We start from the raw sequence: 26456 nt of genomic DNA, 5'->3' as shown, positions 1-26456 counted from the left end.
GGAAAAGCGGGAAAGTAAATAGTTACAAAGGGCTGTTACAGCCGTGACGTCAGCCCTTTGGACTTTGTGAGTATTCTGAAAGATGGTCCCAAGGGCACTTGTTTCTTAATTAACAGCCAAGCCTAACACTCAGTGAGGATCAGCAGGTTAGAAGCACGCTGCTCCCCAGTGTGCTTTTGGGGGCGGATGAGCAAGCTTTGCAAACTAAGAAAGTTTCTTAAGACAAGCGGCTCCTGTCCTCCAGAACCCCACTTTACACAGGAAAAGGATGAGAATGTGAGTTTAGCAAGTTAACTCAAATTATACAGTTCTTCTTGCTTTCTGCTCATACTCAACTGTGCGCACAGGGAAAATATATATATATATATATATATATATATATATATATATATATATATATATATTGGAAGACAGGAAGAGAAATGAAGGCAAAGTAGTACTCGGGATTGGAGAAGCTGTGTCATTTCCAGATTGGTCAAAGGATTTCCGTGGGGGATGCTGGGCGGAGTTTCATCCCCCTCCCCTCACTCCCATCCCCCGCACATCCTCCTGCTTCCTCTGTCCCAAGGATCTCCTGACAGTACTAGTTTCTGTACAGCTCTTCTCATTTCCGGTCCCCTCCACCCACACTGATCCTATATCTTGTGCCAAATGGAATTTCCTTTTGGGTGCTTTCCAAGGCCTTCCAATCTCCATGTTCACCATGCATAGCAACTTGTTCCCATGCTCTATTCCCCCAGTCTTGGTGGGTGTTATCACCATCCACTTACAGGGCCAGCACAGAGAAACCATCTTTTCTCACTTCCCCCCATCCCTACTTCCAGTGTTGTCCATTACTCCTCAGATGGAAATGTCAAAATCCAAATATCATTTAAACCTCACTCTGAATTCCACCCTGACCTAGAAATCCTAATGCAATCCAGACCTGTGTCAAACTTACAGTGATCCTCTTGCCTCAGCTTCTTGAGTGTTGGGGTTAGAGGGGTGAGCCACAGCACTCAGCTACAAATTCAGATTCTGTAAGGACACTCCTCCTACCTCAAGTTTTTCAGCACTGCTCCCTCCGTGTAGAAAAAGTTCTATGACATACACAAGCCTTCAGAATCTGGTTTTTGCTTCATTCCCTGGTTATCTCTCCTGCAGCTTTCCTTGCAGACTACAGCAGACTCGGGGTACTCTGTGCCTGTCTTTAACATTGCCTCAGGTGTGTTTAGAAAATGAGTTAAGCAAAGAGAACCTGCTGGAACTTACCCGAGGCTGTCTTCAGCCTCAAAGAAAACTGTCAGGTACACATGGAGTACCAGAAGAAGGAGGAATTTACCCCCAGGAGTGTCTGCAGCCCATGGTAAAGGTTTTGTGTATGAAGAACCCAGCTTCATTGTCCCTCCAGAGAGGTGATTGTAGGCTTCTCTGAACTTTACCCTGAGTTTCCCACAGCACGTGGGCCCAGTTTTCTACTGCAGTGTCTTGTTTGACAACAAAACCTTCGCTGGCCACCTATCTTGCTTAACACATATCACACTGAAACCTCATTCCTCTCCTGAATAAAGCTCTTGCACTTGAATGTCACCTTGTCAGACTTTGGGAGGTCACCTAAGACACATCCCTATGCTCCAAGAGACTTTGGGATCCCCGAGGTCTTTAAGCACTCCCCCACATACAGTATCTATTTGGTGTGTTCTTATTCCCTTCTTTCTAATCCCAGAAAATCTCTACTCCTTCACAACTTGAATCCCCCCTCCCCGATCCGTGGCAGCTTCTTGGACTTTTGATGTCGCACACTGACGTCATATACTCGTACAGCTACACTGACTTCCCCTGTGCTCCGTGGAGCAGCCCATATTCCTGGGTTCTTTATGCACACCCACTGGTGAATCTGCAAACAGGCATCTTCCCTGTGCTAGCTATTGCTCTTTGTGGCTAGGGATTATTTCCCAGGATGTAGAGCAATATTTGTCATGTGACACGCTGATTGTTGTAAATAAAGAAGTTGACATGTAGGAAGTTAGGAATTCAAAGAAAAGAAAAACCTGTTACCCAGTAGCTGGAAGCCCCACCAAAGGAGACTCATTAATTCTCTAAGCGTGTAATCACTGAGAACCTCATATGTTCCAGGTGCTATTTGGCATATAACATGAAGCATAATTAAATCACAAACACAATTCCTGCAAACTTCCATTGGTTAGTGTTAGGAGCTGCTGGATGCTACGGATCTGAAAGCAGAGCAGAGAATAAGTGAGTACTGGAGGGAGTGACGAGAAAGCTGGGGCTGGAAGGAGAATGTAATGGGACTCAGAAACCAGAGCAAGGGACTAAGATGGTGTGTGCACTATACAGGAGTAGTTGCCAGGGTAAGTTATCAGCATGTGGTCCCATAGTCTTCATCCCAGTGGAGTAGAGGGACAGAGGCTTCACGACACTAATTATATTCTATCCAGGCTTCAAATATCCAGAAAACATGGCCACTTTCTAGACATGTCTGCAATAAATCCAATTTTAAATGAGAAATACTTCTTCAGCACAGGAGTTCGGGGCCAATTTATCGAAGTCCATGGAACAAATGCTCTCTGTTGGCAGAAGTATAGAAGAGAGGGATGCTATGTTTCAAGGGATGGAACAGATCAGGAACATTTAGGGAAGCGAACAGTTCCAACAAAGGACATATCACAGTTGCCATCAATAGCATTCAGCAAAATCACCCAGGTTTGGATGAACTTATGGCACTAGCAATTGAGATTATTATTCCTTAATAGTCTAATAGTTAACATACCGGTTTTACCTTTTAAGCATTTTCTTTTTCTTTCTTTTTTTTTATTAATTAATTAATTTATTTAATTATTAAAGATTTCTGCCTCTTCCCCGCCACCACCTCCCATTCCCCCCCCTCCCCGAATCAAGTCTTCCTCCCTCCTCAGCCCAAAGAGCAAGCAGGTTTCCCTGCCCTGTGGGAGGTCCAAGGACTACCCACCTCCATCCAGGTCTAGTAAGGTGAGCATCCAAACTACCTAGGCTCCCACAAAGCCATTACGTGCAATAGGATCAAGAACCCATTGCCATTGTTCTTCAGTTCTCAGTAGTCCTCATTGTCCATTATGTTCAGCGAGACCGGTTTTGTCCCATGCTTTTTCAGACCCCGGCCAGCTGGCCTTGGTGAGTTCCCGATAGAACATCCCCATTGCCTCAGTGTGTGGGTGCACCCCTCGCGGTCCTGAGTTCCTTGCTCGTGCTCTCTCTCCTTCTGCTTTTAAGCATTTTCATACAAGAAGAGCTACAAAAAGTAATGGGCAAAATAGAATCTAGGGGCATAAGAGTATCTTTAAGAGCAAATGATTTGAAAGTGAGATTCATAGGGAACGACAGCTCACTAGAAAGGCTCCAAAAGTAAAGCTATGGAAACAGGAAGGTTTCAATGAGGAGGAAAGGCAAGGGGCTCTTAAAGGAAGCAGAGCCACTTTGTAGGGACGTCTCTGGGAGTTTGACAATAAGGAGGCTAGAGCTTTCAGGACTTCTTGCAAAAGATCCCCAGGTCACTGCAGGGAACAGGGTTATAAGAAGTTCAATTCTCAGTTTCTATGCAGTGCCCCTAAAAGAACGACATTGTAACCCAGACTCCTTTATGTGGCTTCTAGGATCACCCTGCCCCCAGAACATCTCTCATTTCATATCCAAGGCTTTGACATTCAACAACTCCTACTACTTTCTAAGCTCCATGCTGTTTGGAACCCTCCCTGTCTTCCTGCCTCCTGTCTTAGTGTTCTCTTAATATCTGCCCAGACAACCCACTCTTTGCTGACCAAGAGCACTGTAGAACATCTCTTTCTAGTTTCCCTCGTCCTTCCTCCCTTCCTCACTTCTTTCTTTCTTTCTTTCTTTCTTTCTTTCTTTCTTTCTTTCTTTCTTTCTTTCTTTTTCTTTCTTTTTTTTTCAAGACAGGGTTTTTCTGTGTAACAACCCTGGCTGTCCTGGAAATCCCTTTGTAGACCATGATGACCTTGAACTCATAGAGACACCCCTGCCCCTGTCTACTGAGTGCTGGGATTAAAGGCATGGGCTACCATGTCTAGTTTCCAACTTCTTTTCATAGTATATGTTCAAACCTTGGGCTACCCCCTCCCCGCCATTTATCTGTCTCTATTACAGCATTAAAGCCAGAAGGGTAGGGAATATCTCCACTTTTTATTATTGCACTACACATCAAGGCTGAGTGTACAGTGTTTATTGGATGTTTGTTGAGTAAATAGGGCTAATGCGTTAATGTTATTTAAATGGAAAACAGTCCTGGGCCAAAACAAGTCTCTCCTTAAATGTGTGTTCACAATGAGAAGCAGTGACCAGAACATTGGGAAACAGTAGCGGAAGAGCAAGCCCTGTAGGAGTGCTTTGTGTCACATTGGAGTCTTAGCTATGGTGTCACTGTTGCTTCCTTCCCATACACAAGAAAAGCAGAGGACTAGAGAGAGCAAGTGGTTGATTAAAGATTACTTGGAGATGTGGCTAAGCATGGACTTGAACCTGTGTTTCTGAGACTAACTAGTGGGTTTATTATTTAACACCCATGTGAGTGGTTCTCAAGATAGAGCCGGTGGCATCAGTATCAACTGGGACTTCATTAGAAATGGAATCTTCAGCTTCTACCCAGGACCAGCTGAATTAAACATCCAGAGGTTGGGTTGACATTGACCAAATGAGATTTCTGAATAATTCCCATAAACCCCCAGTCTTTTTAGAATCTTTTGGTGAGAAAGTCACCATCTTGGTCTATCCTCAGGCTATTCACTTCTCTGGGATATCATGTCAATAGTGCAGAGATATTCTGGGGTTCTCCATCCCAAGGGGAAGCTATGGTGCATGCTTCCTTCAAGGAGTTTCAGAGAGGTAGAGGAGGAGTGAGTTTGACAGGTACAGCAAGATATGGAGGATGCTATTTTATTAAACTTTTATACTTATTAAAAAATAAGCTGCTTCCGCTGGCGCTGGTGGCCTAGCTGCCTACCGCTGCCCTTGGTTGTGGGTCATGCTCGGCACCGGCTGCAGCAGCCACGATGACCTTGCTTCAGCTTGTACGTGAACACTGGGTTCATATACTTGTCCCTATGGGATTTGTCTTTGGATGCTATCTAGACAGGAGGGATGACGAAAAGCTAACTGCCTTCCGGAATAAGAGTATGCTATTTCGGAGGGAACTGAGGCCCAATGAAGAAGTTACTTGGAAGTAAAGCCTGAGGCTAAATCTCAGAATGTTCACATTTTAAAAGTCATTGAAGAAATAAAACATTTATTATTTAATTGGAAAAAAAATAATATTCTAGGGCTGGAGAGATGGCTCAGAAGTTAAGAGCACTGGCTGCTCTTCTAGATTTCCTGAGTACAATTCCCAGCAACCACATGGTGGCTCATAGCCATCTGCAATGAGATCTGGTGCCCTCTTCTGGCCTGCAGGCACAGATACAGGCAGACCACTGTAAAATAAATACAGTCTTTAAACAATATATCCTATTATATTAGTCTGAGATGGCAAGGGCATGCTGAGAGCTCTGTTGATGGTCCCTTGATGCAGCTGCAGTTCCAGAGCACTAGCACATCTGGAATTCTCAGGATAAAGGCAAAGTCCTTGGCCTTCTGAAGACAAGGAGACTGGACCGTAGCAGCCAGAGCCCAGATCATCCCAAACTGGGGCAGCAGTGAATTAGTAATCAAAGGTGAATTCCATGCCTCTGTACTCTGCTAGCTTCAGGAAATAGAGATGTAGCAAGTTTGGGAATTCCTTTTTTTTTTTTTTTTGGTTTTTTGAGACAGGGTTTCTCTGTGGCTTTGGAGCCTGTCCTGGAACTAGCTCTTGTAGACCAGGCTGGTCTCGAACTCACAGAGATCCACCTGCCTCTGCCTCCCAAGTGCTGGGATTAAAGGCGTGTGCCACCACCGCCCGGCGGGAATTCCTTAATGCAAATCCATTCACTAATGTTTCTTGTGCAGACCTCAGAGGTCATGCTGCTCCAGTCAACCTCAGGAATCCACCACGGTTTTAGAAGCCTCATCTCTATAGCCCCACTTCTCATCGTGTCTGTGGGAACCCCATGGTCTGCTCCTCACTCCTCAGCACCTGATCATTGTGTGTGAGTTTTGCAAAGCTGGAATGGGGAGGCAGTAGGTTACTTAAGGACAAAGAAAAATAAAAGCTAACCTAGTAGCAGGATGGTAGCAAGTGATGCTTTGTGTATTTTTGTGAGAAAAAAATGAAAATAGACTTTTTTAGAAAGCAGACCCCAAAATATCATAGCTATTGAGTGGTGAGAGTAGAGAAAAAGGCATCTGCAGTCCTTTGCTTTGTTTTTGTAGTGCTGGGAATAGAACAACCCTGGGGTCTAACGCTAGGCAGGCATTCTAACACTCACTACACTCTTAGACCAGCTGGCGTTTAATTGCTGTCTGACCCTTTAGACTTGGAGTATACTCCTTTCTCTCTTTGTTTCTTTTATTTCTTTCCTTCTTTCTTCCTCCCTCCTCCTTTCTTTCTTTCTTTCTTTCTTTCTTTCTTTCTTTCTTTCTTTCTTTCTTTCTCTTTCTTTCTTTCTCTCTCCCTCCCCCTCTTTCTTTCTTTCTTTCTTTCTTTCTTTCTTTCTTTCTTTCTTTCTTTCTTTCTTTCTTTCTTTCTCCCTCCCGCCCCCCTCTCTCTTTCTTTCTTTCTTTCTTTCTTTCTTTCTTTCTTTCTTTCTTTCTTTCTTTCTTTCTTTCTTTCTCTCTTTCTTCTTTCTTTCTCTTTATCATCCTGCTTACTCCCAAAGAGAAGGAAAGAGACAGAAGTGCCATCTTACTTGCCTGGACCTTATGATTGTGTCACAGTACATTTACTCACTCACCCACCCACTCACTCACTCATTCATTCATTCAAAACTCATTGAGAGAAAAAAAATCTCTCACGGCAATAACAGTGCTAACCATGAGAAATACAATAGTGAGAAAAAGTCAATGCTGCCACACTGACATTCTTGAGTGGGAATGGCGTGGCTAATGTGGGTACCGAAGGAAGGCCAGGATGGCCATAGAGAGAAAAAGAGGTAGGATGGAGAGGAATGGAGAGAAAGGGGTGGATCAGGTTTTTCAGGACTTGCTGCTGGCTCTGGTATTACTAGAACCAAACCCTCAGAGGTTAAGAACACTGCCTGCTCTTCCAAAGGTCTTGAGTTCACCAGCAACCATATGGTGACTCACAATCATCTTTAATGAGATCTCGTGCCTCTTGAGGAAGAGACCTGGTCAGTTGTCCTCAGCAACTTAGACCATGAAACCCAATATGGACAGAACCACCATATCCAGGCTGCCCATGCAAGCTTCAGCATTGCCAGGGCGTAAAATTCATTTCATTCATTCTGGTATTACTAGAAGCCACAGGTTTCAGCAGGAGAGGCGTGAGCTCAGATTGCATTTTCACACCCTGCTTCGACTTTTTATTTACTTATACATTTTTTTTAAGCTTAAGAAAGAGTTTGTCAAGGATATGAGAGGATGGCTCCCAGTTGCCTAGGCCAAAGATGCTGACCAAGTGTGGCAGTGGATGGGGACAGCGGACCCAGTGTGGCAGTGGATGGGGACAGCGGACCCAGTGTGGCAGTGGATGGGGACAGCGGACCCAGTGTGGCAGTGGATGGAGACAGTCAACTCAGTGTGGTAGCAGATGGGGGGAAGAGGACAGACTCAGGAGAGAACCAGAGACAAGATGGTTAGATTTGATCATGGACTGACTGTAAGCAGAAAGGAGGAATCAGGGATGAACGTTTAATTTATAGTTTAAATAGTATTAAGAGAAATCACTATCGTGCCTGATAGACACTGTTATTTAATATTAATGTTACCCCCATAAGGACTATTATTATTCAAATGGAGAAACAGTCATAGATTTGTGTACTTCTCATAAGCATACTGTGAGCAAGAAAGTTAACATCGAAGCCAGGCAGCTTCCTTCCAGATTCTCTGTGATGGTCGTTTAGATGCTGACCCATTTCTTGGAAAGGATGGATGATATTCGAAATATCCTAGGTTCCACCCAGTCTCTTCTCCATAGTGGGAGCATCAGGGCCACCTGCCTGGCGAGCTGGACTCAGAGGACAGGACAGGAGAAAGAAACAGTTAAGCCAGTTGTGATGTCAGAGGGTGAGCTAGGACTCAGTAGGAAGCCCTAGCTGACAACAGGGCCTCTAGAGGACAATGCCATTCCAGCTTGACAAGGGAACAAGCTCCTGCAATGCCAGGTAATGAACACGGAAGGAGCGAGCTCAGCCGCTGATCCTTAGCAGGTTATCAAGAAACGCATAATACATTCAATTTGGCTCTGCAGAGGATAGTGCTTTACTGCCCATTGGCCACAAACACGGCTAGTTACGCGGCACTTTCAAGAGAACAGGCCTGGAAAGTGGCGGCAAGGACTTCAGCTCATTGAGGGGAAAGACACAAAGGGACAGCTCAGTGGTGGACTGGCCTGCTTGTGGCTTATCCACTGCAGAGGTCCACAAGAGCATGTTTGGAGTCAGGGTGCTCCGCCTCAAACCAGCAGTTAGCATGCAGCCAGTGAGCACTCCACCATGCATCTGGGCAGAGGTTCGGAGGCTGTAGACCTCAAGGGCAGGGCACCTTCCAGTCACACACCTAGGAGGGTGAGGTCCAGAGGCTGTAGAGTGCTGAAGTTATTCACCATAAATCATTCATCTGACCTGAAGAGCCACCAGCTTGCTTTAGCTCTGCTGGGCAATGACCAGTACACAGTTGCCTGGTTCTTCAGTGACCATCCTTGAAGAACTTGATGATCAAAGCAGATGTGGTGTAGCACAGCTGTAATGCCAGGGCTTGAGAGGTGGGGACAAGGGGATAAGGAATTAGCTGCATAATGAGATTTGAGGCCAGCTGGGACTATACAAGAGCCTATCTCAAAATAAAAGAAGAGCTAGAGAGATGGCTCAGCTGTTGAGGGAGTTTGCTGCCCTTGCAGAGGATTCAAGTTCAGTTCCTAGCACCCGTGTTGGGCAGCTCAAAATAGCCTGTGTTGTAATATGAGCGGCGGGGCTGCGTCCCCGGCACCCGGCCGCCCGCATGGCTTATGCCCCAAAATAATTACACGGAAACTGTATTCTTTTAAACACTGCCTGGCCCATTAGTTTCGGCCTCTTATTGGCTAGCTCTTACATATTGATCTAACCCATTTTTAATATTCTGTGTAGCCCCACAAGCTGGCTTACCAGGGAGATCTTAACCTGCGTCTGTCTGGAGTGGGAGAATCATGGCGACTCCTGACTCAGCTTCTTTTTCCCAGCATTTTATTTTGTCTACTCCGCCTACCTAATTTTTTGTCCTATTAAAGGGGCCAAGACAGTTTCTTTATTACTTAACCAATGAAACAACAGATAGAAAGATGACCCACCTCCATCAAGCCTGTTTGCATCTAGGGGATGTAAAGTCCTCTTCTGGCCTTTGCAGGTACCACACACATGGCACATAGTCACAGCCATCGTCTCACCTCCCCCCGCTGCCACTAAATAGAAATAAACCTCACAAATATACATAAAAATACAATAAGATTAAACAGAAAGCAGGAGCTGTCATGTCTGCCATTTTGGCTTCACATATCTCAGAAACCTTAGTGGTTCATCTTTATCTGTGATGTCACAGACCATCTTCTGATGAAGTTGGTCTGGGGTAATTATGTTAGTTTTCTGCTTCAGAATAAATGTAGTGGTTTCAAAAGCACCCAGTTGTCTCGCATTCTGTAGGCTGGCAGTCTGGGCAGTGTGGCCTAGTTGATTCTCTCTTCTGGATTTTACAAGGTTGATGTCAAGGTGCTGGCAGCTTGCGTTCTTTGTAGAGGCTGTGGCCATGACCTGGAGCCAGGTTTCCTCAGGTTCTGGGCAGAGCTCTGGCGGGACCCTTTTCCTGTTGGTGGCATGTTGTTTTATGCTTCTAGAGCTAGCTGCCTTTCTTGGCTTGTGTCTCCTCTTCTGTCATCTTTCTGGCCAGTAGCTGTGGGTCATATTCTTCTCTCTCCTAAGGATTCTCCTCCCCTTCTTTCCTCCATGTCTCTCATGTCTCATTCTTTCACCAGAAGTTTGTGACTCTCTCAATGTTGGGCCCAGCTGGAAAGTTCAGGCCATCTCCCTAGCTCAAGGTCAGTTGCTACTGATCACCTCACCTCACCTCACCTCACCTCACCTCACCTCACCTCACCTCACCATCTCATCTCTTCCTTTCCTTCACAGAAATTGGAGTGTACATTGCACCCTGATTTCTTCTGTATGGTCTCTCTACAGCTGTGAATACAGCAAGCATCTGGGGGGGGGGGGGAGCTCGTGTTTAGGATACGGCCGTTTACTCCTGATGGCCAAGCTTCACTGTTGACTGTGGAAACATACCTTTGGGTGCATCTCTGAGAGTGTTTCCAGAAAGGATCCACTAGAGAGGGAAGACCCATCCTGAACGTCAGGGGCACCATTTCCTCAGCTATAGTACTTCACTGTATAAAAAGCAGAAAGCCAGCTAATATCTGCATTCATCAACTCCTGAATGGAGCCCTCGTGTGAGATGACACCTCATCTTCCTGGTGCCATGGTAACCACGCCTCCTTGAGAGATAAAATAAACCCTTCCTTGGTTGAGTAGCTTTCCCAAGGAATTTTGTCACGGCAACAAGAAAAGGAACTAACACACTAAACAGTCCCCACTCCTCTGCTGTGATGGTTTCCACCGTAGTGAGGTTTATTCTAAAGCCTTAGTTTCTTCTTTGTGCTGATAGTGTTAGATGCCCTTTCTGGAAAGTGACAGAAACTCCATGAAGTATCTTTCCTTCTTTATAATGTCATGCAGCTAGAGTTGGCAGGGATGGCACTAAAGGAGAGGAAACTGAAGATGTGAGGGAAGTAGGGGAATCTTGAAGCCACACACAATCAGGATTTAATTATCCCAGCATCCGCATCATGGTTACTTCTTTATTGTCATTTGTTCAATTATCCACTGAACCCTTCATAGAATTTTCTGTTTACCTATTGATGGAGATCTATCAAGCCTCTGGTCCACGAGACTGTTTTGTCCTTTGTGTACCAAGTTTTCACCCACAGAGGATTCTCTGTAGAGAGAATCGCTCCATCGACTTTAGAGAACAAGAGACCTCAAATACAATTGACGTGAAGGAGGGACTTTTATGACAGCTCACATGGGAGCAGGGGACAATTAGGAAAGATGTAGGAGACCAAGTTGGAGAGCAAGACAGGAGAATGGGAGTGGGAATCTGATGGAGAAACATTATACACACATGAAAATGTCACAGTGAAACACAAGAATGGAAACATAAGAGAAATAAGGAGAGCTAACCTTGCCTGTAAGGGTGAGGGAATGAAGAAAAGACTGAGGCCCAGATAACAGGTGTCAGTCAGCATGGCTGACCAACTGAGGTTTATTCAAGCAGGAGAGATATCTTGTGGGCAAGGACTAAGGTTCAGGGCAGAACAGAAGGATCCGGGGGAAGGAGAGGGTAGTGATAGATGAGGTTGGTGAAGTGGGGCAGGGCAGACCGAGCAAGTTCTTTAAGCTAAAGAAAAGACTCTCGACTAAGGAAGTGGGGGTCCATAGAGGGTGGGGCCCCTTGTTCAGTGTTGAGTTCCTGAAAGTCTGTGGGGACGAGTGTGGAGCTTGAAGAAGGGCAAGGTGACACACAGGTTTCCTAACAAGCTTCCCATTGAGACATCATTTGATGTAGGTGGGGCAGGACTGGAGTAGTCAGAGTCGGGAGGCAGAAACGTCTTTCTATGGCTCCGAGGTGGGATCGAGACAGAAGATGGTTAGGTCATTTTGTTGACTCTCATCAAGCAAAGTCAACTGCAAATACCTTCCCGTATGTACACAGGCCTTACCCTTTCTTTGATAGTTAAGCTTTTATTGTTTTGTAACTGCTATGATTCAGGAGGCAACAAAAGCCTGTCTGAAAACACCTAGAATTTATCACCCTAGATTTGTTAGCCAGGCTCACAGGATTTCTGTCACGCTCCCTGCAGCCTGTGACACAATGCCACCAAGGAGCTGCAGGCCACCTCTCTAATGTGAGCTCATCTGGCCATTGAGTTCTGTTGAGTCCCCCTCGCCCTTCATTTGCTGGCTCAAAGCAGCCATTAGCCTTCTGAGGACTGGAGCAGGTATGCTCTCTTCAGCACTCTCTCTGAATCATTGCTTCCCAAAATACACTGGCGAGAAGCCAAGAGGTGACTTGATGGGGTCCTTTGGCAAGTCAATTATCCTCTCTCAGGAGGGCTGATGGCTCTGGGGAAGGGGAGATGGTGAAGATGAATCCTCACTCCAGCTCCCTGCTTACTCTCCCTACTCCTTACCCTGCACACTCTGTCTGTCACCCCCTGCACAGCCCTTCCGGTGTCCCTGTAGCTTTGCATAGACTCTCGTGAGTAGCCTTCTAAGTGTCTCTGACATACCAAAACCTTGCTTTTCTTTGAGACTCAAATCAAATGCTACTCTGCTCTGATGTCTTCTTATTCAGTTATTCCACAAATTGTTATTAAACAAAGTATGCTAGACAGATAAAATAGAGTTGTGGACAAGATGGGCAGAGTGGCACCAGTTCTCACGGAATGGACTGACAGCGAACAGGAAAATGAATCAAGACTGTTGTGTGAGTGTAAGTGTGGAAAGAGAAAAGTGGGTATGGAAGCAGCTGCTTTCAGATTTTTTTTTTTTTTAACAGGGGCACAGAAGGAAGGCAGAGAAGCCACTCAAAGGCTCATGGACTGGGCAGAAGTGGGCCATCAAGAGAGGGATTTTGGAAGCACAGTCAAGTGGCTTTGCTGATAAGTTGGATTTGGGATAGAAAAGAGAAGTCCTGAGCAACTGAGTGGGTTTATAATGGCCCTTTACTAAGAAAGGAGAGCTGGAGAGGTGGCAGTGATGGCATGAGGCTGAGGTGTCTAAAGTCGGTTTTGGATGTGTTAGTTGAGCTGTCTGCCAGATATCTGAAGGGAAATGCCCAGAGTTCATTGAATCTGTGACATTTGGTGCAATTAGGAAAAAGGATGTTAGAGGAAGGTTCCTCATGTGTGATGTTGAGTGGTGGGAGATATTTAAGGGTGGAACTTATTGGGAAGCCACTGAGACATGGTTCTCAGCATAAATTAAGATAGTTGTCATGTATTCTAGCTCATGACTGCACTGTTGGAAAAAACTGCAAGCCTGCCCTGCCCCTACTTCTCAATGACTCCCTGTCTCCCCATGTGGTCTTTTCTATCCTTTAGCAACTCAAGCCATGCCTTCTGCCATGTTGCATTGCAGCACAGCAGTGGAGATGGGTGTGTGTATGTAGACCAATGTCATGTTGGGTGAACTCACGAGTTCCCCAAATTGTGCTAAATGAACCTGGTGCTTTTGTAAAGTGTGCAGCCTCGGGTGTTTTGTTATTGAAACAGAGAGCAGATCAGTAGAGATGGTATTTAAAGCAGTGAGACTAAACGCTCCTCGGAGGGAGTGTGGCAAGCAAAGACAGAATTTACACGCTGTTTTCCCTCTTTCCTCCTCAGCTCTCACCTCAGTGTCATCCCAGAGACATGGCCTTGAGGGTAAAGGGAGAATTTCTCCCTCCTCTTCAAGGCAATAAATAAGATCCCCGTGGAGTCTACCTGCTCCAACCTCTGGGTCTTCCACACTGTACCAGTCCTTAAGATTCACCTTCATCCTACATTAAACTTAATTGGACATGATTCTTTAAGAGTGGGGTTGCAATTGACTAGTTTGACACGTTGCAATTCACAGACATTTAATTATGATATCATTTGATTTTGACCTTTGCAGTTTTATTTGTGCGCATTAGCGCCAACTCTATCTGGAACGCTTCACACTATTTTGGGATGCCTTTGGCAAGCGTGTCCAAGGACAAGGGACATCAACACTTCATTGGTAATGCGAGCTTGTGCCTCTGGACTCTCAGCGTGCTTCATACCACTTTAAGTAGTGTCGCATTACAGCTGAGTGTTTTGTACATATTGCTCAGTTAGAAGGTCAGTCTGGAGAAGGTAAGAACCTCAGAGCCTGGTGTGTCAGAGACTCTATCTACAATTTGGATTTATTTGGGCTTATAAGAAAAAAAACCAAAAGACCAAAACAACAACAAAAACAACAACAACAAAAAAACAAAGTTCAATGGGTCAGTGTCCTTCTGTTCTTTCTTGGGAAAAGGCTCCTGCTTCCCTTGCAACGCGTGTAATTTGAGCGGAATGTGCTCTGGCACTCTTAAGAAAGGAAGCCATGCAGGGCACAGGTGTGAAGCGGTGGCTTGAGTCTGGGCCACACCTTCTATTAGCGATCACTCTCGTGTCAGAAAGTTCATCTCTGTGCTGACTTTTGTGTGGGCCCAATTAAATAAAACCATGCTGGTCTTAAAACATTACATCCTTAAAGAATATAAAAATACTGACAAAAGTTCAAGATCTTACAATATGAACCTCAGAAAGTTTGTCCGGAATTTTCTCGAAATACCTTTTTTAAATCAAAACAACCGTTGCATCTAAACAATGGCCAACTGGAAGAGATTTTGTTAAGCAAATTCCTCACTAATAATCTACCAAGACCAGACCAGACATGGAGGTTCATGCCTACTCACCCAGCACATGGGAAGCTAAGGAATGCTGAGTTTCAGGCCAGCTTAAACTCTGGTGTGAAAGTCTGTCTCAGAAGTTACACTCACTGAGCAAAGGGGGAGAACAGCCAAGTGATTGTCTGCAGTCTCCTGGACGAAGAGGACAGGATGCCGCGCCACCACTCCCGCTCTGGGACTGCTGCATAACTGCCTCCTTCTTGCCAAAGAGCCGAATCCGGCTGGATCATCACCTCTAGTGATGACGAGACGACATGGCTATGTGGATTAGAGTCTCCTGCTAGGTGCCAAGGAGCTCCAACAAGCCTCAGTGAAATTCAGTTCATCTTGGCTATGCCCAGCTGAATATGTCAAAGGCTCTGGAGTGCTCGGAGGAGAACTTTGGATTTTATGGGCTGGCAACCAAAGCATCTGGAAATGGATGTTAAGCAGAGAAGAAAGCAGTCTTATATTTTCTGTGCCATGTACATATTCTGCCTTTGGAGCCCGGAGCCCAGCCTAGGGTACGTGAGGTCAAGCTGCGACTCGTCTTTGTTTTCACCTGCCATTTTGTATTAGGGAACGGAAGGACATAGCATCTAACCAGAGCAGTTTAAGGTTGCCTGCAATCTTTATTGTCACTCTGCCATCTGCTGGTATCCTGGGTGAGGCTGTATGATGACTCCAACACTGTGAAGAATGGACCGTTCTGTGTCAGCATCATGGGAGGCTTTCTATTGGGGACGGTGTGGTGAGTAGGACCTCTGGATTTCCATACTGAAATGTGCTTACAGTGTTGATCACTCGAGAGAGAAACTTCAATATAGTAGTTAGAAAGCCAATGGGCTCCCTTTGTTCATATCTTGTATTTCCCAATAAGCTTGGGAGCGGCACCGTGGAGCAAGGGCTTCCACAGCGGGACTCGAGAACTTTGCAGCTGTAATTGGCGTGGGACTGGGCAGAGATGGAGTGCCGGCAACAAAGGGAAAGTGGGAGCCATTTCTTGACTCAGCCATTGCAAGTTGAACTACCGCCCTTTGTAGCAACTAACTAGTTAGATTAAAACACATCTTAAACTAATTAGATAAACACATCTTCCTGACCTGAATGTCTCATGTGTGGCAAATTTACTTGTAAAGAGGGCCTAGGAGTTAGACAGACTTCCTGATAGGCAGATAGGGAGAGGGACCATGCCTAGGTAATAAGGATAGGGAACTTCCAAGATGGCTAACTTTTCCCATTATCCTCTGGACCTGATACAAAAGTCTGGCAGTTTAAATAAAGGCCTTGTGGGCTGCTTCTTCTTCTTTCTTTTTCTCCTACAGGTCGGGCCTCTGCTGATGGACTGACTCAACAAGTTCAAGGCTGGATCAAAACACATTTATACAACAGTTGTTGGTCAATCAGCCATGCCACATTTCTTCAAACTGGCCAAACTAAATTAGGGAAGACCCTTCAAGGACTTTATTAACTCCAGCCCTCAATAAGAAGTCTCAAGGCTTCTGGCTTCTCAGATCTGCCCTCTATTATGTAGATGGTCTTTTTCTTTTTGCCTGCTACATGTGTGTTTCTTCGCCCCTAATAAAAACCTTCCTCAAATTGATGATTCTCTCTGCTCCTGTTTGCTGTGTTTGAGGTTTCTTAAGTTGCTACCTGTTCTGCCTGACATTTCTCCTGCCTATTAATTCTTTAACTGGCAGAGAAAAAAAAAAAAAAAAAAACTCGGTCAAGACCTCTGAACCTGACCAAGACCTTTAGACAGTAATAGTAAAAGACTAATTTTACTCCTATCTGCTCCAGGAATACGACCTTGGCCAGTTCAGCATAAACTTAACTAAATGACCCACCTACAGGATTTGGAACTCATTGCTTCTGTGGTTGTTAAACTTTATTAGTGTTATTATTAATTTGTCATATCAATTTAGGGTCTATCTATATGTTTTGGTTTCCTTTTGAGTAAACGGTAATACATGTACTTCTGCTTTGTTTTTCTCAGATGCAGCAGATATGTATTATATTTTCATATTGTATACTGCATGTTACATAGTCACTAAAATCCATTTCCATTGTCTTCTTATCAGGACTTTGTGTTTGTAGAAATTCTTTTTCTTTTTCTTTTCTTTCTTTCTTTCTTTCTTTCTTTCTTTCTTTCTTTCTTTTTTTTTTTTTTTGATTTTCGAGACAGGGTTTCTCTGTAGCTTTTTGGTTCCTGTCCTGGAACTAGCTCTTGTAGACCAGGCTGGCCTCGAACTCCCAGAGATCCGCCTGCCTCTGCCTCCCGAGTGCTGGGATTAAAGGCGTGCCCCACCACCACCCGGCTAGAAATTCTTTCTTATACCCATATGTATTCTCTGAATCTTAAATCTGGTTGGAACTCATGTTGCTTTTTTTTTTTTTGCTAATTTTTTATGCTCAAATGGCAAGTAATGAACCACAAGGGTAGTGATTGCATCTCAAGCAGGGTCCACAATAATATACATCCACTGATCATTTTAGCTCATTTTTCATTCCCACTGAGTGCTTTGCCTCAGAGATTTCTGTTGGACAAACTCATCCCTTAGGTGTTCTGGGCTATCCACTGCCAAATTTATACAAAAATGTCAGCAAACTGAACCTTTCTTTTCCACAGTCTTTATACTTGCTTCATCTTTGCTCCCACCCTACACCACACACACGCACGCACACACACACACACACACACACACTGCAGAATGCAGAATTGACCCAGCTACCTTCCATCCTGGGGACTTGGTAGCTACAACTGGACAGAAACTATGCCAAGTTTAATAGGTATTTTTAGTTATGTTCTTCCTGAAAATGAGATTTAACATGCATTGCTGTCCAAATGTCACCTGCTCTGTGTGTCATGTCCTCCTCCCTTTTGTTCATGTCCTACCTCTCTTCTCTTGTTTTTCTATGCGTACTTAGACACTTCATTCACACCCACTGCTCCTCCACACTCTACTTCAGTATGGAAGCAGAGACCTTTCTCATCAACTAAGCTTTTTTTTTTTTTTTTTTTTTTTTGGTTTTTTTCGAGACAGGGTTTCTCTGTAGCTTTGGAGCCTGTCCTGGAACTAGCTCTTGTAGACCAGGCTGGCCTCGAACTCCCAGAGATCCGCCTGCCTCTGCCTCCCGAGTGCTGGGATTAAAGGCGTGCGCCACCACCGCCCGGTTCAACTAAGCTTTTCAGAGATGTTTACACATGGGTATGAAGAGATCAAATAAACAGGAACTTAGGTTAATTTAATAGAAAAAATAAAATATGGAATAACATTGATTTTGGCCAGTATCAATTACAACTGTTCTATATTTTACAAAAAAAAAAAAAAAAAAACAACTGAACATTTTACACATGTACAGTATTTCTCAGTAAAGTAGATTTGGATTTAACAACAGGTCACTATTAAGTATTTTGACTTAAGTCAAAAGACAAAAGAAAACAGGAAATAGAACTTTTGTCTCCAGAGGGTAAGAGCATTTGTCACGTCTTCATACTTTGTGCTATCCATTACATATACTCTTGAATATATATATTTATACATAATATATAACATTAACGTAAACTTTGAAAGCATTATGTTCTAGTTGATAATGTCATGTAGATAAATGAGGCAGGAACGAACTAGTAGCTAAACCAGTGTTTCCATGATGTGCCCCCTGCACCATCAATGGGATGGAACGCACGGAGGTGGACCCCAGGGAATTTGTTGTCTTATCAGTGGCTAACATGTCTAAGGACAAAGACTCCATTTTGATCTCTTGTATCATCGGGACCTTGTGCCTTTAACGGTATAGACCTGCCTAATCAACCCAATTCTTTTAACAGTATAGACCTGCCTAATCAACCGGATTCCGTTAACAGTAGAGACCTGCCTAATCAACTGGATTCCTTCACAGGCAAATTTAGTTTTTGCCGCTGCCTGGCCTGTGCTTACATCTGTTCATTTAAAGAATGTGCATTCAAATGTGAAAAGAATCGTACACCGTGACCAGGATTCCCTTTGCTCTTCGAGTCAGAAGAGCCTACAGTGTTCCAAAGAAGAGTTGCCCAGCATAGCCTGACAGTTCCTTAGTTACCAATGAATCATGTGACTCAGTAGCAGGACAATGCTATTGAAGGGTTCAACAGGCTGATTATTCCTTATCTACCTGCGGCTAGATGTGAACTCCACTGTCTAGGGAGATCTTCAGGGTATGTGGTTTACTACCTGTTTGTGTGAGCAGGGACTTTAGCATCTACATCCCAGCTCCTTCCCCAGATCACCTCTCTCCTCTTAGCACTGAAGTCCTGGCATCTCAGAAGTGTAGCTTTCCAGAGCTTAGAGCCTGAAGGTGTCTGGTCAGGCTACAGGTAAATGAGGTCACCATGGAGATTTGGTAGGAGAAAGGAAGGAGCTTGAAATCAGTTACTCTCGGAGGAAGTGTAAAAAGGTATGTTAGGTTTCACCATTTTCAACTGCAGATTCAAGCCGTTTATCTATAGTTCAGTATTCTAGATGCCCGGAAATGTTTGAGTCACAGAAAACCAGTGAACGCATTGTGAATCAGATAAACAGATAGAGCAACCCCAGCTCGGTGACATTCAGCGGACAGGTACAGAAGAACATGGCCTTAGCTACAGGAGGACTGGAGAGGGAGAAGAGACAGGACCAAGAGGGTACAACCGTGCCACCCACATTCAATCTCTAGTTTTGTTCTATGACAACGTAAGGATGAGACAGCTCGGAATCAGCACCATTGAAAGACAGGGCTCCACCAGTGTATGCATGAGCTTAAATAGTATTTAAATAAACTCTATTTCTTAAAATGTACAGGACCTCTGAGAAACTTTTGACCACAGAAGGAAATCTGCATGCTGTCTCAAATGCTTCCCACTGTGACAGATGGAATTTCTGACGACAGTTAAAAAAATTCTACGGGGGCAAAGATGAGATAGCACCAAGAGGTTATACAGGGCCTGCAGAATGACACTCTGGGCTCCAGAGGACCTGGGTCAGTCTCAGCCCTTCTGGGCATCACGTGCCTCTACCATCCGTTCGACTCTACAGAGCAATCCATTTTACCAGCTGTGTGAAAAATAACCCGACGGACAGTGTTTGGAAAGCCGGTGGCAGAAAGTCTACCTGACGAGGCCAATGGAGCAGACTCATCAGGAGGGAAAAGTGCAGAAAACCAGCACACAACATACAAAGCCAGTCACGTGTGGGAAGGATCACAGTGGAACTGTGGAACGCAAAGATGAGGACACTGGACACACTCTGTGGGATCTTCTCAGTACCCTACGGTATAGTTTTCTGTCATTTTCCCCAAGCCGCAGGCTCAGTATGGGAAAGTGACCCATGCAAAAGCTTTCTGTTCATTCTATGTGTGTGCTTGTGATGTTTTTGAGAAAAACGTATTTTCAGTCATTTGAAAGGAGAAACAAGAGAGCGAATGAAAAGGAATAAAATGGACCTTCAAACCAGGGCAGGAAATCAAATCATTACTTTAACTTCAAATTTTGGCATCAGATACTTTGGTTATACAATACTGTCTCTGTGATTCTGGCTGTTTAACACTAAACATCCAGTTTTAAAAGGTAGGCTTGTTGTAGGTTTATTTATTTATTTTTTTTTCTATTTAAGTTTTGACAAAACAGTTCACCATCTCCCTGCACAAACTTGAGAGAGAGAGAGGGAAAAAAAAAGATAGCAAGAAAGAGAGAGGTGCTTTGCATTTTTTGGCTTTTTTTCTCTTTAATAATATGGAATAATCTCTAGGTCTACAGGAACGAGGACTAGGCGGCTGCTCAGCCTTGGAATGTACATGTTTTGCAGCACAGCTGTTGTAGAACTTTCCGCTGACACAGATTGTTCTTTTTCACAAGCATACAGAAGCCTCCTTCCGCCCAGGACTCTTCCGTAGCTTTTCCGGAAGTCAGCAAGAGAGAGGGGGAGTGGAGTCGAGAGCAGCAGGACACACGGAGGGAGGTTTTTTGATTGGCCAAAGAGGTAGATTTGGGGGGGTTGGAAGAAGTTCATTCAGGAGCAGTCAACAGGGAGGGAATTTGGTCCACCCAGAGTGATTTCAGTCAACAGCAGGGTTTTCAAGGAGAAATTTTGCAGTCCAGCAGTAAATGTGATTGGTATCCATTTGTGAAAGGAAAAAGAGATTGGAAAAAAAGAATACATTAGAAATCAATAATATCACAAGCAAGAACTTTTCTTCTCAGAAGTATCTAGAGCAGAAAATATACAGCCATTTGTACCATATTTCATTGACTCTAAGACACAAGGTTTAAAGTTCACCCTTATTTCAGTATCACAGAGATAACAAGACTCAGTGATACCATGCTCTGGTAGCAACCGGAACTTTAATTTTATTAACAGCGTGTGATATAACGCTCTGTGTGTAGTTCTTTGGTGTTGCTCATTTGAATGGTTGTTAAATGACACACGGAAACCAGGAGCCTAAAGCTTCATTCAACTGATGCACATCTCTGTGGCTAAGTCTCCAGCCAGGCAGTGACACCTAACCCCCATCAGATCTATCTGATTTCCGTGATGCTAAACTGCAGAAGGATTGTCTTAGAATCATGGAAACATGATGGTTGAGAAGGAGCAGACAGCAGTCTGTAAGAGCATCTGCCACGTAACTGAAGCCTCGAAGACCCTCGTTCCTCATCAGGCCTGGAAGTGGCCTGACTGAACTACCACTCTCAATGACGCTTTCCTCTAACCAAGCTGCCATTTGATATAACTTAGCCTGTGGTCAGTGTGGCTTATGAAGGGTGAGTACATCGTTAACTTTAGGTTACTTGTATCAAATGCTAGAGGAGAAAACTTCAAGGCCCTGTGCCTGTCAATCACTTAAGTCTTCCTCAGGAACCTGTGTACTGACTTGAAAAAGAAAGGACTGGTTGTATTCCAGTATAAAGGAACCATGTTTTTTACAGTCAGGCAGGAAGGCACGTGCCGGCAAATGAAAGCTGATACTTAGAAGGCCCTGGTGCCCCCACTGCAGGTTTCTTTCCCTAGAGTGGTAAACTGAGAATTAGCCCTGGCAGGACCTAGAAGCAGAGTGGGGTGGGCTGAGCCTATCCTGCTACACTACCTGTCCATTAGACACATGATGAAGATGGCAGCTACCCAGATGCTTCGAGGAAACAAAAGCACAAAAGTACTTGTATCAGTGTCCTCGTGTGCTCCTGTCCTGCCATGTCCTTTAGAGGTTCCTAATAGTGAGCTGTGGGATAACCACACAGGGTCAGGAGTATCCTCTCCCCCACTTTGTGAGGCAGGGAAAGAAGCCCCAGGTCTGGAGAGGCGATCTGAATACAGCATACAGACTCCTAATTCCATGCCCTTCCAGGCAGTGCTGGCTGCCTTTCCCTAGGGCTGTAGTCTTGTGATCAAGACTATTCTAAATGTAGTCTCCAAAGACATTGAACGATAGATCAAATATGATTGATTTCCCTACTGAGATATGTGTAAAGTTTAGGTACAATGTTCAAGCATGAATTATTATATAGAAAATCAAAATTCAGTAATGTTGGTATTGGAATAATCAAAATATGCTGAATTGACAAGCGGTAGGGGGAATGGCTCCTTAGACCAGGTTGCAAATTAGAAACATGTAAAAGTTTCTGAAAATATCCATGTCATACTCCACCCCACACAGTCCAATCAGAATCTTTGGGGATGGTGTGGTTCCCAGAGTTTTGGACAAAAACCGTTAATGGCAAGAAAAGCAGACTGGCTCAACACTTGGAAGCCTTAAGTTCTAGGCTTCGTCTGCCACTTTCTGGCATCACATCTTGGGTTTTCTGCTGGAAGACTGGATTAGTTCCTAGCTTTATGTACCTCATGAAACACTTGGATATCATTTGATTAGGATTCAAATATCAAAGTAATGAAAAATCCAAATAACCAGAGGGTGGAAAATGTTAGGGAATATTTTCAGGATTAAATACAATGTCTAACAATTTATAAAACACAGGACTTAGGAGATATTGATGCAAAATGTTTACTGCTCAAGAGAGGGTATAAGGCTTTATGTATGAGGTATCAAAAAAATCTGGAAAAGTTCCATGTCACAAAAAACTGGAAGGAAACAATTGAAAATCCAACCAACCAAAAAAGGCTACATACATCATAAAAATAAGATTGCAAAGAAAGATTCTGTGGAGACAGAAAAAAAAAAAAGTCAGAGATTTCCAGGAATTTCAGGGAGGGCAGGATGCTGAGGGGATGACCCAGGGATTTTTGGGGTAGTTAAACTATATGGTGTGATGTGATAATGGCAGGCACGTGCCATGTATGCCTGCTCAAACACAATGAATGTTTGGTGCCCAGACACATGCTAATGAAAGTTATGGACTTGAATGACAACAGTGTGGCACTGGAGGCCCATGAGCTGTGGCAGATCTAACCCTGTGCTGTGGGGTTTTGAGAGTAGGGAAGGTTAGAGTACAAGGGCAATCTCCAACATATGCTCAGTTTTTCTAGGAAGGGAAAGCTGCCTTGAAAAATCGTTTATTAATTAAAACAGCTAACTGGAACTATCTTGGGATTTCAGGTGATTTATTTCTTCCCAAAATTAAAAAAAGAAAGATAAAGAGAGACAAAGCAGGGGGTGGTGGCACATGCTTACAGTCCTAGAGACTGACGCAAGAGAATCACGAGTTTGAGGTCAGTCTCAGCCATACAGTAGGAGTCTATCTTTAAACAATAACAAAATAATACAAAGCAACAGGACCCAGTAAGCGTGTACATTCAAGGTGAGTGAATGGCAATAAGATACTGAGCACTGCCTGTTAAAACCATGCTTATAGGGTTCTCTATTAAAACAGAAATACGTTAGCCTGTAAAGTGGAGAGTTCACAGATTGAATCCTGTAGCTAGCGGTACTCACCATCCTTGCAGATGGCTCCCATCTGACACATTCCCAAGTCTAAAAGATATCCACTGGGGCAGCTGGAACAGTTCTTGAAGCCCGGGCCACTGCATGTCAAACAGCTGTTGTCGCATCTATGGGCAAAACGCACAACTTATTAAATCTCTTATTCATCTGCACGGGGGAAGGTACATTTACCATCAAGCTCTTAATGATTTAAAACTAATTCTTCCTTTGAAGATAACAAAAAGCCCTTTCCTTATAGGTTTGATCACATTAGAGGAAACATGGCTGGTAGACACTGACACCCAAGGGGGCAAAGCATGTTTCAGACATAGAAGTGTTATTTTAAAAGCTCTAGGGTATGTGTGAGGGGGAACTGGGGTTGTGGATATGTCTAATTTGGTAAGGTTCAGATCCTTAGTACCCATGTCAAAATGCAGGTGTGGGGTTGTGTCTCTAGAATTCTAGCACTGGGAAGGGACATAGGTCCTGGGGGCTTGTGCTTGACCATCTGGTCAAACTGGTGAGTGATCTTATCTCAAAAAATAAAAGGTCAGTGGAGGTAGACACTGGACGCTGACCTTTGGCCTCCAGGCACCTACCACACACACACACACACACACACACACACACACACACACACACACAATGTTAACGGTGGTCCTGAGGAATTAAAAACACCAGGCAACAGAACCAACTCTGCAGGACAGTGTCTGAAGGCAACTGACCGAACCGTACTTTATCATTACAAAGTCTCGGTTTTCTCATTTCGTGGGAAGGCAGTCCTGCAAGGATATCAAGGCTAGGGTCACAGCAGACGGACTTACCTCTTGCAAGATTTGTATCTGCTATCTGAATTATGGTCCAAATAGTAACTCACACTGCAGCTCTGTACACATCTCCCCTCTTCCATGACGTAACCCTCAGTGCAGTTAATGCACCCATCTGCTCCGGCCCCTTCAGTGCAAGACACATGCAAGAAACAGGAAAGAAAAATCAAAAAGCCTCAGAGGAGGCTGAAGTATGGAATTCCATAGAAGTCTGTGAAAATCACACCCATCTGCCACCATCTTAAGCCATGACATTATAGTCTCCTTTCTTACTCTCCTCAGTGGGGCTTGGAGGGACTCTTGTGTTTTTAACTGAGTCTATTTGCCAAGAACACCTGTTCTTCCAAGCAGAAGATACCACTGTGATATTTAAGTTTCCCTGTGGGGACAAGGTGCTGACAACAGGCTTTTTGTGAGAATTGGTGCACAACTGTCAGGAGACATGCGGCCTTCTGCACTCACTTGCGACATACTGAGTGTTACATGAAAGATGGCTAGGGCCAAATAAAACCAAAGCCACAAGGAGGAAAATAAAATAAGGGGGAGTAGGAGATGGTACCGGCACAGGCAGCACAGAAACGGTGACAGGGCTGGCAATCGTGGCCGTTGAAGAACTGTCCATCCTCACAGGTGACAGAACAGCGGGACCCCTGAAGACTGCGAGAAACAGAGACAACCCATAAACAGACTGTTGACCTATGACAAAGTGACAACGACACACAAGACTCCATATGTAACAGATACAATCTCTGCTGAGAGACCAGAGATTTAGTAAAGCTGCCAGACAAAGAAAATGGCTCTAGACCTTTCTTGGCACTTAACCCAGCATATTTCAACCTTACTCAGGATCTAACAGAGTCTTCAAATGTATTGGCAAGGGGCTGGAAAGACAGCTCAGTGGTTAAGAGCACCGGCCCTTGCAGAGCAACTGGTTTGGGTTCCCAGCACCCATAAGACGGCTCACAAACTTCTGATAACTTCTTCTTGCCTCTGTGGGTAGGTGTGCATGTGGTACAGGCAAAACACTTGAACCCATAAAGAACAACAAAAACTCTGACTGGCTGCAACATCTTATTAAAGCTTTGCCACCTTCTGTTGGCTCATTCACTTCAATCACTCTGATGAACAATCAGCAAAACACAACTTTGCAGACATCTTGACTTTCTTTGGTTGTATTAGTGTTTAGTTTTTCCTGGAGGTATCTCTACAACATTAATGAAATTGTTACTTCTCTAGCTATGACTATGAGACGGGCTCTCATGCAGCCTATCCTGGTCTTGAAGTCATTACCTATGTAACTGAGAATGACCTTCTGACCTCTGGGATGACAGGTGCATGTCACGGCACCAAGCTTACAGCTTGAATCTTAAACTTAAAAATATAAAGAGAATGTATATTATTTCATATAAAAATCACCGAATGGAAATTGAAAGAGTGGGTGTAATCTCTGTTATCAAATTAATTCTATTGGACAATGTGTAATTATGGAACATGGTCTTCTGAGGTCACATGGTCAGTCCAGAAGCACCTAGGAAGGAGCCTCGATGTGACAAAGGGCAGCTTCACCAAAAGTGCGGGTCATTCTCAGGGCTTGCTGGCCTGTTGCCAACCAAGTTCTCACTCTCTTCCTTCAGCTCTACAGAAAAACATAGTTGCATCAAATGGATCCTTCTGTGGAATGAAATAAGGACTACTCGAAATAAAGTACCACAGCTTCTGCCTTGGCTCTCTAAGAAAGGACAGCATTCTGAGGTTGGCTTCCATTCAGGAGGAGACAGAGGCTGCACTGTGTAGGAACTGATGATGAAAGGGGCGGGCCACAGAGAGCAGTCACTGAACCCTGAGTGGTCAGCTGCTCCCAAAATACGGTCATCTGAGGCCCACCAGCCCAGTTCAGGGCTGCCTCCATTCCTTCTGGAATAAATGGGCTAGCTCAGGTCCGGGCTAGGCCAGTTCAGGGATGCCTCCATTCCTTCTGGAATAAACTGGCTAGTTCAGGTCCAGGCCAGCCACTCAGCTACTGAGACCTTGAGGTTAGAAATGAATTTTAAATTTCCATTCAGTTTTTATTAATTTATATCTATGTTTGAAACAAAAAGCTATACTAGATTCAGTTATTGCAAACTTCTCAGCACATTTGGA

At 44.3% G+C, this 26456-nt stretch overlaps 2 protein-coding genes across 3 annotated transcripts in view; one reads left to right on the top strand and one right to left on the bottom strand.

Annotated features, from left to right (window-relative positions):
- Pcsk5 (proprotein convertase subtilisin/kexin type 5) overlaps window positions 1-26456 on the bottom strand; it is a 409270-nt gene that overhangs the window by 102094 nt on the left and 280720 nt on the right. The window contains exons 18-21 of one of the 2 annotated variants that reach the window (XM_057777814.1): window positions 24874-24971; window positions 24312-24441; window positions 23500-23615; window positions 17859-20511 (exon numbers count right to left, since the gene is read on the bottom strand). In XM_057777814.1, the coding sequence (XP_057633797.1) occupies window positions 20396-20511; window positions 23500-23615; window positions 24312-24441; window positions 24874-24971 (460 nt within the window). In that variant the 3' untranslated portion in view covers window positions 17859-20395. Of the gene's footprint in view, window positions 1-17858; window positions 20512-23499; window positions 23616-24311; window positions 24442-24873; window positions 24972-26456 lie in introns of those variants that run through there. The other variant, XM_057777813.1, reaches the window with a different exon arrangement.
- LOC130879369 (NADH dehydrogenase [ubiquinone] 1 beta subcomplex subunit 1) lies at window positions 4973-5292 on the top strand. Its single transcript, XM_057777815.1, has one exon. The coding sequence runs from the start codon at window positions 5043-5045 to the stop codon at window positions 5214-5216; it is 174 nt and encodes a 57-aa protein (XP_057633798.1). The 5' UTR covers window positions 4973-5042; the 3' UTR covers window positions 5217-5292.

This window comes from Chionomys nivalis, chromosome 8 (genome assembly GCF_950005125.1).
Source record: "Chionomys nivalis chromosome 8, mChiNiv1.1, whole genome shotgun sequence".
Lineage (NCBI taxonomy): Eukaryota > Metazoa > Chordata > Mammalia > Rodentia > Cricetidae > Chionomys > Chionomys nivalis.
This window is presented reverse-complemented; position numbering and strand designations above follow the sequence as displayed.